The sequence below is a fragment of the Choloepus didactylus genome, chromosome 10 (genome assembly GCF_015220235.1).
Source record: "Choloepus didactylus isolate mChoDid1 chromosome 10, mChoDid1.pri, whole genome shotgun sequence".
Classification (NCBI taxonomy): domain Eukaryota; kingdom Metazoa; phylum Chordata; class Mammalia; order Pilosa; family Megalonychidae; genus Choloepus; species Choloepus didactylus.
Genome location: NC_051316.1, coordinates 94,172,383 through 94,186,818, shown reverse-complemented (window position 1 = coordinate 94,186,818; position 14,436 = coordinate 94,172,383). Strand labels below are relative to the sequence as shown.

At 41.7% G+C, this 14,436-nt stretch overlaps 1 protein-coding gene across 6 annotated transcripts in view; it reads left to right on the top strand.

Moving 5' to 3' along the window:
• The window catches only part of GARNL3 (GTPase activating Rap/RanGAP domain like 3), a 221,779-nt gene that overhangs the window by 99,664 nt on the left and 107,679 nt on the right, over window positions 1-14,436 (top strand). For all 6 annotated transcript variants that reach the window (XM_037797335.1, XM_037797332.1, XM_037797333.1 and 3 more), the window contains one exon: window positions 1,000-1,074. In XM_037797335.1, coding sequence (XP_037653263.1) covers window positions 1,000-1,074 — 75 coding nt within the window. The remainder of the gene's footprint in view (window positions 1-999; window positions 1,075-14,436) is intronic.

Genomic DNA, 14,436 nt, shown 5'->3' with positions numbered 1-14,436 from the left:
ATTTTAATGAGCTGTCACTGGAACCTTTACTCTAAGGCATCTGTTCCTTAAACTTGAATCCAGCTAGTGTTATGACAGAGCTTTCCTTGAATGCCAGAAGCTAGCAACAACAACAAAACCAGAAGAAGAAAAAAAGAAAATACCTTTCCCATTCTTTGCAGATTGACCAGTGCTAGTGCTCTCCTTCAGCAATTATCTATACAATGAGTTTAGAGACTAGCTCCAGTCCAAAGCCTAGGGGCCTCCCGGATCCTTTCTATACAGGTGTCTTGTCTTGAGCATGTGCATGTAACCCTAGGAATTCCCCTTGTTTATGTAGTTACGAATGTCTCCTATTCCCTAGGAAACAGTTTCCTCACAGTTCCAGACACTGCACTGTACTCTATGCCCTACAGCCAGCAATCCCTTGACCCAGGCAGCATGACTTGACTGCTTTCCCACAGCATTCTGTAAGAGAGGTCTGTGCACTGCCTTCTACAGGCAGGGCAAATTCTGGGACAGCAAGTTCCTCAGGCCACCACCAGGCAGATCAGACCAGATGTACATGCTCCCTGTATGTGCACAAGGCTTACTCTGCTCCCTCTGATACAAGGACCAGGGATCCACAGCTCCATGCTGAGCCAGTGAGGGGTGGGTGATGGGCCAGCCAGGCAACATAAAATCGTAAGTAGCCTTTTTCTTGATTCAGTGCTCTCCTTGTCATTGCAGTCCTTTTGTGGAGCTTTGACAAAGATGTTTCTGCTAGTTCTTGCTAGTGGTTCAAAGCTTCTAAGGTGGAATGGAGCCCTGAAGTATCTCACTCCACCATCTTGATTGGGGTGGGGCTTGCAAATTTAGATTTGGTGCTCTTGTTTTCCATTCTTACGAGTTTGGTGTTCCTTACTCTTGAGCTCCTAAAGACTGTGAGAGTAGACTTATAGGATGGGTACATACAGACAGTAGAAGCACTGCAAATGGTGACCCAGCTACCTAACTGAGCACTCTTTTTTTTTTTTCTAGCTTATTTCCAGTGATGCTGATGGAGCCATCCAAAGAGCTGGAAGATTCCGAGTGGAAAATGGCTCTTCAGAAGAGGTAAGAAAGCCTCCCCAGTTCCCATATTCTCTCCAAGAAAATGAATGTAGCACCTGTGATGTAGTAAACAGTTTGTGATGCTCATTACCACAGAAAACGTGCCTAAAGGAGCTTGGGAAGGGGGTAAAAAGAGCTTCAGAACTTTGCTAGAAAAAGTGTTAAGGGAAAATGACGTTATTTTTTTGTATGGAAGGTGTTATTAATATGGTGACACATACCCTTTGAAAGATCTATAATAAAACCAGGTAGATACTTGAAGATGTTCTACTAGCAATGGAACCAAAGAAAAATTCACAGCCCCAACACCCTTTGTGACTGGCCCCTGGAATCCTAGCTCTTCACCTTTATAGGCCAGTCAGTTTAGCACTATCATAGATTATGTGAGCAGTATCAAGGTCCAGAAGAGAGATGCAAAAGTTTTGACTATAGAATGTTGTCTTTAATTCAGAGAAAACACTATGAAAGGAGGCCATTATTATCCACTGCTCCAAGCCCTCTTTCTAGGATCTCTGGTCTTCCTTGCTTCAGGTCACAGAGACTCTCCTGGCTTTTCTTTCTTCTTTAAAACTGCCAGTGCCTGCTCTTTCTCTTGGGGTCTGCCACCCAAAAACTGAAGAGCAGGGTATGACCACCCCAATTATTTTTCTTCGTTGCTGCATCTTTGAGAGGTAACTTATCAAATGCCTCAGAAACTCCCAGCTTTGGAGTTCAGACAAACCTGGTTTCATGTTCAAGCTTCCCCACCTTTTAGTTGTATGACCCTGGGCAACTAACCCAACCTTTCTAAGCCTCAGTTTCTTCATCTGTAAAATGGAAACTATCTCAGGATGATTGTGAGAATTCAGTCAGCTAAACTTTTAGAGCTATTAGCACTATGACTGGCATAGAGTGAGCATTCAGTAATTGATAGCTATAATAGTAATAATTGGTTTTTATTGTTACTCTACTGCTGTCTCATCAGCTTTGCCATCCTGTCCACCTCCTAAAGCTTGACAAAGGGCCATGGTTTAAACTTGAAAGGCCACAGCATTTGGGAAGTTCTTATTTATCTTTGGCCTTAACTTAGCATATCCATTCACCCAGGCATGGTACTGTGGCAGCAAAGAGAGGCAGTCCCATCTTGGGTTGGACCCCTCAGTATGTACTGTCCTGGTGTGCTAAAGCTGCTGAAATGCAAAATACCAGAAATGGATTGGCTTTTTCAATGGGGATTTATTAGGTGACAAATTTACAGTTCTATGGCCATAAAAGTGTCCAAACTAAGGCATCAACAAGAGGATACCTTCACTGAAGAAAGGCCGATCATGTCCAGAACACCTCTGTCAGCTGGAAAGGCATGTGGCTGGTGTCTGCTGGTCCTTTGTTCCCAGGTTGCATTGCTTTCAGCTTCTGTAAGTCCTTGCTTGTTTCTCCCAGGACTTTCTCTCTCAGCATTTGGGGGTCCTCTCTTAGCTTCTTCAGGGCAAACTCTGGATTTCACCTCTTAGCTTCTCTCCTGGTTCTGGTTTCAATGGCTATCTCCAAAATGTCTCTGGGCATTTTCTCTCTAAGCATCTCTGCCTGTGTAGGCTCTGAGTTCTCTTCAAAATGTCTCTGCCTTTTATCTTCTCATAGAGGATGCCAGTAAACTAATTAGGACCCACCTTGAATGGGCGGGGTCACTTTTTGATGGAAAAAACCTAATCAAAAGAGCCTACCCACAAGATTGAATTGAAAGAACATGGCTTTTTTGGGGTACATAATAAATTCAAACCAGCACATTCCACCCTCAGGACCCCAAAAAGACATGTTCTTTCCATATGCAAAATACATTCATTCCATCACAATATTACAAAAGCTTAAATCATTTCAGTAACAATAGATAAGTACAAAGTCTTATCAAAATCAGTTACAGGTGTGGGTTTTTTCCTAAGGCAAAATTCCCCTCCGGTTGTGGACCTGTGAAATTTCGAACAAGTTATCTGCTTCCATTACACAGGTGAGGGACAGTCATAGATAAATATTCCCATTGCCATAGGGAGAAATTGAAAGGAAAACAGGGGTCATAGGACCCATACAGTTCCTAAAACCCATAGGGTATACTTCATTAGATTTCAAAGTCTGAGAGTCATTTATGGAATGATGTTTTATCCTTGGGGCTTGAGAGAGTGGGAGTCCCACCCTTTCCAAGGGCTTTTGCAGCAACTCTGTCCTTTCCAAATGGTGGGGTGATTGCTCCAACATATCCATGCATTGGGAGACCACCTTGTTCTTGGCCCCACCCTCCTCAAGCATCAGGGCAGCACTAGGACCCTCCGCCATCTCTGGGGCCCAGGCTGTCCCTTCTCTGAACAGTGTTAGTAGTGGCCAGGCTCTCCCCAATCCCCAGGGAATGTGCCCCACCTTCTCTGAGCAGCCAGAACAACTGAGCAGCCAAGCTCCCCTCAATTCCCTAGGTATCTGAGAACCCTTAGGCGGCAGCACTCTTAAACTCCAAGGCATTCTCAAACTCACCCTATCCACGTGCATGGGTGGGTCCGCTCTCCTGGCCCAAGATTTCTTAACTCCAGACCTTGATAGCTGAATAAGTAGAAAATATTCAATATAATTCTTTAGCTAGAAAGTGCTTCGTATAGTCTTCAATAGCCAATAGAGAAAAAAAAAACTTTATTAAGATCACTTCACTCAAGCAGCCTTGAGTTATTCTAAGCATAAAGAAGCCCTTGTTAAAACAACTTGCTGTTACTCTAATCTCAACAACAACAAAAAACGTATTCTCTGTTCCCAGGAACTTTCCCAGCATTGCCAACAGAGGGATATGAGGGATGTAACCATAAGGTCTCATAAGCAGTACCTTCTTGAAAAACAAGCCTGAATCAGGGGAGGACTTCAAGATGACAGGAGATTCTGACTGTCCTAGTTTGCTAATGCTGCAGAATGCAAAACACCAGAGATGGACTGGCTTTTATAAAAAGGGGGTTTATTTGGCTATACAGTTACAGTCTTAAGGCCATAAAGTGTCCAAGGGAACACATCAGTAATCAGGTACCTTCACTGGAGGATGGCAAATGGCGTCTGGAAAACCTCTGTTAGCTGGGAAGGCACGTGGCTGGCATCTGCTCCAAAGTTCTGGTTTCAAAATGGCTTTCTCCCAGGACATTCCTCTCTAGCAAGCTTGCTCTTCTTCAAAACGTCACTCACAGCTGCACTCCATTTCCTCTCCTTGAGCCAGCTCATTTATATGGCTCCACTGATCAAGGCCCACCCCGAATGGGTGGGGCCACACCTCCATGGGAGTATCCCACCAGAGTCACCTCCCACAGCTGGGTAGGGCACATCTCCATGCAAACAACCTAATCCACACATTCCAACTTAATCCCCACTATTCTGTCTGCCCCACAAGACCGCATCAAAGAATATGGCTTTTTCTGGGGGACATAATACATCCAAACCGGCACACTGACCAAACAGCTTTCTCTCTTATATGTTTTTCCCTTCTGCTTTCTTCTGGATTCTGGCCATTTCCTTGTCTGTAATTATAAAAGCCCAAAATGCTCTTCTCACTCTGAACTGGTCTTGGAAGGTTTTTTTTTTTTCCTCCAGTTCCTTCTTGATACATCTTCAGTAAACTCATCTTCTCACCAAAGCAAAAAGACTTGTTTATCTGTTTAAAGCAGGATCAGGTGGGCCTGACTATTTAGAACCATGTTTTCTAATGATATCAACCTTAGCTTCCACGATTCTACTCTTGAAGTCATCCTTCCCTCAACTTGTCCCTTTTAGTCCAGACTGGCAGTGGTTCTGTTCATAACATATCTCACAAAAAATTTGTTGCCTTGGCATGCGTTGTACAGGGGTCAAAACCAGCAGCAATAGGACTTTCCACAGATCCTTCCTGAATGACTCCGTCTCCAAGCCAGGCTTGTATTCAAATGATTGGCTGGTTCCATGTTTGGTTAAATCCACACATGGGGCACTATACTCTGGAGTCTCACTTCCTGGAAGCCCAGAATTTTCCAGACCATCAATTTCTGGTTTCTTTGTACCCAAGAGTTCAGTTTGAGCTTATCCCTTTCCTCTCACATTTTACTATCTGCTGCAAGGAGAAGCCAGGCTACGTTTTCCACATTTAGTTTGGAGATCTCTTCAGCTAAGTATCCCAGCTTATCACATCCAAATTCTACCTTTCATCCAACACCAGGACTCAATTTTGCCAAATTCTCTGCCACTTTTAAACAAGAATTGCTTTTCTTCCAGTTAGCAATGACACATTCATCATTTCTGCCTAAAGCATCATCAGAAGTATCTTTAGAGTCCATATTTCTACCAACAATCTCTTCAAAGCAATTAGGCCTTTTCTAACAAGCATATCACAGTTCTTCCAGTATCTTTCCCTTATTCATTTATAGAGCTGTTCCAACATACTTGGTATTTGCAAACTCAGCAACACCCCACTGTTCCGGTCCCAAAATCTGTTCTGGTTTGTTAAAGCTTCTCCGAAGAAAGGCCAATGGCATCTGGGGTTCCTCTGTCACATGGGAAAGCACATGGTCAGAGTCTGCTGGGCCTCTCCTGGGGTTAATTTCTTCTTTCCATTGCTTTCTCCAAAATGTCTCTGGGCTTCTGTCTTAACTTTTCTCTCTCAGCTCCTGTGTCAGCTCTGAGCTCTCTTCAAAATGTCTCTGCCTTTTATCCTCTCATAGAGGATGCCAGTAAACTAATTAAGACCCACCTTGAATGGGCAGGTTCACAACTCCATGGAAATAATCTAATCAAAAGGCCCCACCCACAATTAGTTGGGTCACATCTCCATGGAAACAACCTATTCAAAAGATCCTACCCACAAGATTAGATTAAAAGACCATGGCTTTTGTGGGGTACATAATAGATTCAAACCAGCATATGTACCCACATATTTCTTGTCTAGAATGATGTCAGTTGACCCACACAGAAATTTGCCTCCAAAGCTTGGAAATAGCCTTCCCCAAAGTGACCCAGCTCCTGAAATAAGCAGTCTTATCACCACAGACTCAGGCTGCCAAAGGTGTCCCAGAAACAAAGCCAGGAGCAGAAGCACTGAATCTTCATTTTCCAGTGCTCAGGAATCCAGTGGCTACAATGCTGAATTTATACCTCGAGAACCTAAGTACCAGAGCCCCTAGAGGCTGCTGTACCTCAGGACATCCTTCTGCTCCCCAAATTTTGTAGAACTTCAGCCCAGCCCAAAAGGAACAAACTGCATTGGACTTTCCCTCCCCATATAAGCACAACTGTATCCCATACCAGGACCAGTGTCTGGAGGAAATCCATACCTCCCAGGAGATGCATAAATGGAGACTTTTATGGTCCTGGGATCACAACAAGCTTTAGTTATCAAATACTGCTCACTTGACTATGTCACCTGGCCCTGCCAGTCACCAAAGGGCAGGTTCTGGGACCTGATCAGGGATTGGAAATCACCTGAAGAGTGTCATGGCTAAATTCTCAAGTCAGACTGCCTGGGTTCAAATCATGGCTCCACCACACTCCAGCAGTTAGTTCTTGGGCAGTTCTCTTAACATCTTTGGAACCATTAGGTAGAGTTACTGATTTCACAAATCATTGTGTTCTATCGTGTTTAGAATACAGACCTGTCTCAGATTGCTTTTCTGGGACACATGATATCAAGGCTCAAATACCATTTTAGATTTTGTTTCACCAAAGCTACTGAGCATGAGTATTCAGTTAGAGCACCTTGGCTATGTTTTTTATTGATGGTCCTCAGTGGCAAGCTACTGGCCAGTGTTAGTGCACAGCCTAATAAAAGACCTTAGAGGAACCTAAGCTAAAAAGTTAAAAAACAAAAAACAAACAAAAAAACCATAACTGGCTTGTTCTGAATTAATTAAAGCAGTGCATTAGAAGACTCAATATAGCTGCTTAAAATTTTCCAAGTTCACGAATAAAGGATAAGAAAGCTGCAAAGCAATTTCATTATTGGGTTATTTGTCCTTTTATTGTTGAGTTGTGAGAGCTTATTATATATATGGTTTGCAAAAATTTTATCCCATTCTGTAGGTTGTCTTTTATTTTCTTGATGATGCCCTTTGAAGCACTAAGGTTTTTAATTTTGATGATGTGCAACTTCTCTATTTTTCTTTTGTTGCTTGTAATTTTTGTTGTCATATCTGAGAAATCATGGCCAATTCCAAGGATGATTGGTCACTTTTTATAGTTTACTATTCCCTTAAGATAATGTCAAATTTAGCTTTTATTTCTTTAAACATAATACATATAATGATTTCATCATCTGTGATTGATAATTCCAATATTGAAGTTTTTGTGGATCTCTTACTGTTGTTTGATTTTTATGTTGTTTATGGCGTACTGTATTTCTTTTTGTGCTTGATTGTGTATGTGCCATTTGTTGTTCTTGGAGTGCTGTTGGTCATATTTTGGGAATAATATGAGGCCTAGGATGAATTGCCTTTCTGTAAAGTGGATTTGCATTTGCTTTTGCCAAACACTTTTAAACTATATTCCCAGCATGAGGCTTTTTAAACCACTCAGGTGATGCAAACTGGAGCTGCAAATTTGTGTGAAGGCTGGCTTGTGGTCACTACCTCAGAGACCCGCCCCCACTCGGGTCTGCGCAGCATTGTGGTAACCTTCCTTTAGTCCTTGGTGGTAGAGGGAGGAGCAGAGGTGGTTTCTTCCAATTCAGCCTTCCTCTGAATGCATAGCCCTTTGGGATACCAGCTTAATGTGGGGTAAGTCTCCTATTAACTCTCTTGCCCCAAAAGATCACCAAACCCAAGTTCAGTTTTGCCAGGTGTGTTGGTTTGTATGTATTACATCCCTCGGAATAAGCCATATTCTTTAATGCAGTCTTGTGGGGCAAATGTATTAGTGTTGATTAGATTGGAAGTCTTTGATTGGGTGTTTCCATGGAGATGTGACTCAATCAACTCTGAGTGAAACGTTTGATTGGATAATTTCCATGGAGGTGTTACTCCACCCATTCAGGGTGGGTGTTAATTGGATCACTGGAGTCATATAAAGGAATTCACAGACAGACAGACTTGAGAGCAACTGAGAGTGATATTTTGAAGAGCTGCTGCAGCCTAGAGGGGAACATCCTGGGAGAAAGCCATTTTGAAACCAGAACTCCAGAGCAGATGCCAGTCACGTGCCTTCCCAGCTAACAGAGGTTTTACGGATGCCATTGGCCTTCCTTCCAGTGAAGGTACCCGATGGTTGATGCCTTACCTTGGACACTTTATGGCCTTAAGACTATAACTGTATAACCAAATAAACACCCTTTATAAAAGTCAATCCATTTCTGGTATTTTGCATAATGGCAGCATTGGCAAACGGGAACACCAAGATTGGCAAATGTTCTCAAGTCAGAAAGGGCTTCTGTGCTCCACTGGGTTCCCATTTGTGTTTCAGTTTTGGCTGGTCATTCCTTACTATTTTGTAAGCTCTTTCTTACCTTTAAGGAGACAGTTTCAATATTTTCTAGTACTTTTAGTTTTTATTGTGGGGGTGTTGGTCTTAATAACTTAGCCAACCATCACCAAAATGTTAAGTTATAGCAGGAGTATTTTTCTTATGATATGGCAAGTTGTTCTCTCAGAAAACAAATTAATAGGATCATTTATGTGTACCAGGCTGGCTAAGCACTGATGATGGAGCAGTGAATGGGAACCACTGTGGACCCTGTCCTCATGGGCAAATACATAGAATTATTGCAAATTAAGGTAACTAGTTTGGAGAAAACAAATAGGGAGCCATGATGCAAAGTAATAGGAAGAGCCCTCCTTTAGACACGGTGATCAGAGAAGGCCTCACCAGGGACAGTGCGGCTGAGGTCTCTGAGCAGAGTTTCTCAGGCTGCCAGTGGTAAAGGGCCTACTTTTTTATTTCCAGTCTGCTGCAGACCTACACATGGTCCTATAATGCATGAACAGTATGCAGCACTGTTCTGGTTTGCTAATGCTGTCATTATGCAAAACACCAGAAATGGACTGGCTTTTATAAAGGGGGTTTATTTGGTTACAAAATTACAGTCTTAAGGCCATAAAGTGTCCAAGGTAAGGTATCAACAATAGGAAAACCTCTGTTAGCTTGGAAGGCATGTGGCTGGCATCTGCTTGCTTCCAGGTTGTGTTTCAAAATGGCGTTCTCCAAAACGTCAGCGTCAGCTTTCAACAGCCATCTTCAAAATGTCTCTCTAAGCTGCAGCACCGAGCTCCTTCTGAGTTCTTATAGGGCTCCAGTGATTTGATTAAGGCCCATGTTGAATGGGCAGGGTCACACCTACATGGAAATAATCCAATCAGAGTTATCACTTACAGTTGGGTGGGTCACATTTTCATGGAAACAACCCAGTCCAAAGGTTCCACCCTAATCAAGACTAAATACATCTGCCCCCACAAGATTGCATCAAAGAACATGGCATTTTGGGGGCAAAATACATCCAAACTGGCACACGCATCCACCTCATACAGGTTGTCACTGAATTAGATAACACCCAGCTTAGTTTGGACTCTGTTTAATGAGACAAATCTACTGAGCAGGTATTTAGATATCACAGTAATGTCAAATTGCTATAAAAGTTTTCAGAGGCTTACTCTCAATTCCTGTACACCTCTTCATGGTCTAGTAGACAGTTTGCAGACCTGTTCTTTTCCACAGACTATACCTTGAGTAGCACTGCCTTAGAATTCATCTAGGGCAATTCCCTACCCAATGCATGAATCCCCACAACTCTGCTGACATCAGCTGATCAGTCCCAGCTCAAACATACCTCCAGTAATAGAAAACTTGCTACCTCCTAAAGCAGTTAATTCCATTTGTCAACATCTTTAATTGATAGAAAGCTTTTTTTATTGAATGAAATTCTTCTGCAAATATTTTCCACTCAGAGTTTCTACTTACATTCTCTGCAGCTCACAGTGTAAGTCTGAGCCCTTTTCAATATGATAGGCCTTCAAACATTTGAAGAGATCTGTTTTTTCTCCTAAGACATGGAATCAGTTCTTAGGAACACATCATCCCCACTGCTCATCACCCTCACTGCTGTTCCTTGAACACATGCGAGGTTGTTAATGAACCTTTTAAATTAAAGTGCTCAGAACTGAACTCAGTCCTTGGGGTCTGCTCCAGCCAGAGGGGAGCAGCTCGTCTTCTGGCTTGCTGTAGGCACACTACCTCTATTTATGAAGCAGACTCATAATGAATCTTCAATATGCTAATACCCTCCCTGCCCCTCCCCACCCCCAGTCTTTTTCACCTCTGCTACTGTTTAGCTGTGAAGCTGCATCATGATATAGTGGAGAAAGTTTTGTAGTCAAACTAACCTGGATTAAAATCTCAGCTCTACCACTTACTAGTTTATGACTCAACATCTCTCCACCTCAGTTTCCTAATGGGCAAAATGGGGGATAACTCCTACTTGGTAGACATGGCCTTCTGCATCCTGTGCTTTATTAAAAATTTAATTTTATTGAGATTGTTCACATACCATACAATTATCCAAAGATCCAAAGCACACAATCAATTGCCCAGGGTACTATCATACAGCTTTGCATACATCACCACCTTTCTTTTTTCAATTTTTGGAACATTTTCATTACTCCAGAAAATAAAGACAAAAAAAAAAAAAGAAAACTCTAATCCCCCCATACAGCTAACCACCCCCCTCTATTACTGATTCATAGTATTTGTATAGTACATTTGTTACTGTTGATGAAAGAATATTAAAATACTACTAACTGCAATACATAGTTTGCAATAGGTATATTTTTCCCTATATACTCCTCTATTATTAACTTCTAGTTATAGTGTCATACATTTGTTCTAGTTCATGAAAGAGATTTCTAATATTTGTACAGTTAATCAAGGACATTGTCCACCACAAGATTCACTGTTTTATACATTCCCATCTTTTAACCTCCAACTTTTCTTCTGGTGATGTATGTGACTCTGAGCTTCCCCTTTCCACCACATTCATACACCAGTCAGCATAATAATGTGCTACCGTCACCTCTGTCCATGTCCAAACACTTAAGTTCTACCTAGTTGAACATTCTGCTCATAATAAGCAACCGCTCCCCATTCTTTAGCCTTGTTCTATATTCTGGTAACTTATATTTCATGTCTATGAGTTTACATATTATAATCAGTTCATATCAGTGATACCATGCAAAATTTGCCCTTATGTGTATGACTTATTTCATTCAATATAGTGCCCTCAAGGTTTCTTCATCAACCTGTTTTTTTTTTTTTTTTTAAGATGGTTTTGTTCACCCACCATACTTTCCATCCTATGTAAACAATCGATGGTTCCTGGTTTAGGCACATATTTCTGTATTCACCACCATTTCCACTATCTAAATACGGACATCTCCATTTCTTCCACAAAGAAGGGGGAAGATTCAAAAAAGGTAGAGAGACAAAAGAAAAAGAAAAAGAAAAAGAAAAAAAAAAACATGACAGCTAAAGAAGCAACAAAAGGAAAGATAGAATTAAACTAGAGTAGAATAAGACAGTCAGACAACATCACCAATGCCAAGAGTTCCATACCCCTCCCGTATGTCCCCCTGTTGTAGATGTTTAGCTTTGGCATATTGCCTTTGTTACATTAAAGGAAACATAATACAATGTTTCTGTTAACTATAGTCTCAAATTTGCATTGATTGTATTTTTCCCCCAATCCCACCCTATTTTTAACACCTTGCAAGGTTGACATTCATTTGTTCTCTGTCATGTAAAAACAAATTTGTACATTTTATCACAATTATTGAGCACTCTGGGTTTCACTCAGTTATACAGTCCCAGTCTTTATCTTTCCTTTCCTTCTGGTGTCCCACATGCTCCTAACCTTCCTCTTTCAACCATACTCACAGTCATCTTTGTTCAGTGTACTTACATTGCTGTGCTACCATCACCCAAAATTGTGTACCAAACCTCTCACTCCTGTCTTTACCTATCTGTCTGTAGTGCTCCCTTTAGTATTTCCTGTAGCACAGGTATCTTGTTCACAAACTCTGTCGTTGTCTGTTTGTCAGAGAATATTTTAAACTCTCCCTCATATTTGAAGGACAGTTTTGCTGGATATAGGATTCTTGGTTGGTGGTTTTTCTCTTTCAGTATCTTAAATATATCACACCACTTCCTTCTTACCTCCAAGGTTATTTCTGAGAAATCCACACATAGTCTTATCAAGCTTCCTTTGTATGTGATAGATCGCTTTTCTCTTGCTCTTTCAGGATTCTCTCTTTGACATTTGATAATCTGATTATTAAGTGTCTTGGCATAGGTCTATTGAGATCTACTCTGTTTGGGGTACACTGCTTTCTTGGATCTGTAATTTTATGTCTTTCATACAAGATGGGAAATTTTCCTTGATTATTTCCTCTATTATTGCTTCTCTTTTCCCTTCTCTTCTCCTTCTGGGATACCCGTGACACGTACATTCAAGTGTTTCATATTGTCATTCAGTTCCCTGAGCTCTTGCTCATATTTTTCCATTCTTTTCCCTATCTGTTCTTTTGTGTGTAAGATTTCAGGTTTCTTGTTCTCTAGTTCCTGAGTGTTTTCTTCTGCTTCTTGAGAGCTGCTGCTGTATGTCTCCATTGTGTCTTTCATTTCTTGTGTTGTGCTTTTCATTTCCATAGATTCTGCCAGCTGTTTTTTCAAACTTTCTATTTTTTACCTTGTGTTCACCCAGTGTCTTCTTTATATCCTTCATCTCTTTTGCCATATCTTACCTGAACTCATTGATTGGGTTTTTTATTTGATTTACCATATTTCTTTGAAAATCTTTAATAGATTATTTCATTAAAGTGAAACAATATCTCAACTGTACCTTGATTGAGGTGTAAGTTTGTTCCTTTGACTGGGCCATGTCTTCATTTTTTCTCATGTAGATTTGTAGTTTTCTGTTGTCTAGGCATCTAGTTTTCTTGGTTACCCCAATCAGATTTTCCCAGACCAGAATGGGTTCAGATCTCAGAATGGGGTTATATTCAGTTTCCAGTCCCCCTGTGGGTGTGTCGTAGAGATTGGCAGACTTTCTTGTGAGGTCTCTAGATGCTGTACTTTTCCTAACCTGCAGGTGTCACTCCCAACTGGTGTAAGGAGGTATAAGGAGGTGTGGTTCATTTAGTTTCTGTTTTGCCTGTTTTCCCCCAGGCTTTAGGGTCTGGTTCTGAAGGGAAGACTGGTAGTAGAGCTGGGCCCCACCTCCTTCCTCGTCTGGAAGATACACTCCCTAGGGAGTTATCTGTGTTTGAATAGCTCCTTTGTCTCTCTGATTCTGTTATCTCCACCCCTGTCTGGGCCAGAGTGCTGTGGACTGAAAATGGCTGAGGCTTTCTCCACTGAGCCCCTCAGACTGAGAGAGAGAGAAAGGGACAGAAAGCCCCCTTTCAGAGCCAGTCCACAGCCCCACAGTTTCACCTGTTGGCCAGAGGTAACACCTGGTCTTCTGAGCTCCCCCTCCCAGGACAGAGGAGTCTTCTAGTTCTTTAAGGTCAGTCATCACTAAAAGCCTCTGTCTGCTTGTTGGGGGTTTGTAGCTTGTATTCAGCAGTCCACATTTGTTAATTAAAACCCCAGTTGGAGCTAGATTGAGCTATATTTGCTTGCTATGGGAATGCTGCTTTCTACCATAGCAAGGTTTTCACCTCATCCTGCCATGGGGGGAGGGAACTCGCAGCACAGTTCCGCAGTTTTTACTTACAGATTTTATGCTGCGATCTCAGGCATTCCTCCCAATCCAGGTTGGTGTATGATGTGTGGACAGCTACGGTTGTCCCCCAGCAGTTATTCCAAATTATTTACTAGATGTTCCTGGTTGTTTATTAGTTGCTCCAGGGGACTAAATTCCACTCCTCTCTATGCCGCCATCTTGCCCCCTCTCCTGCATCCTGTACTTTTGCAATTTGTATTTTGTACCTAAGTATAGGACTTTGCATTGTCCACATTGAAGTTAATTTCATTAGGGTGCCCCATAATTGCTAATTGTCACAAGTTTTTTTCTTTTGTTTTGTCGTCCTTATTCTGTCACCTGTCTTGTTAGCTAACCTACTGAGGAGCTTTATGTTATCTTCAGATGTGCTTATCCTGCCATCTGTATGCTCACTCAGATTATTAATTAAAATGAGTGTAACTCTAGGGTGGATCACTGGAGACCTCCCTTGCAGCTCACTTGGATGTATCGATTAGTATATGGTGGAGCAGAGGGGACAGTCTTTCATTCTTTAAAAGTTTATCTTCCTTTGCATGGGAAAGATTCTATTTTACACTGTTGGGGGATGTATAATTTGGTACAATCTTTTGGGAGGGCAGTTATCTCTAAATTAAAAATGCATATACCATTAGGCCAGCAGTTCT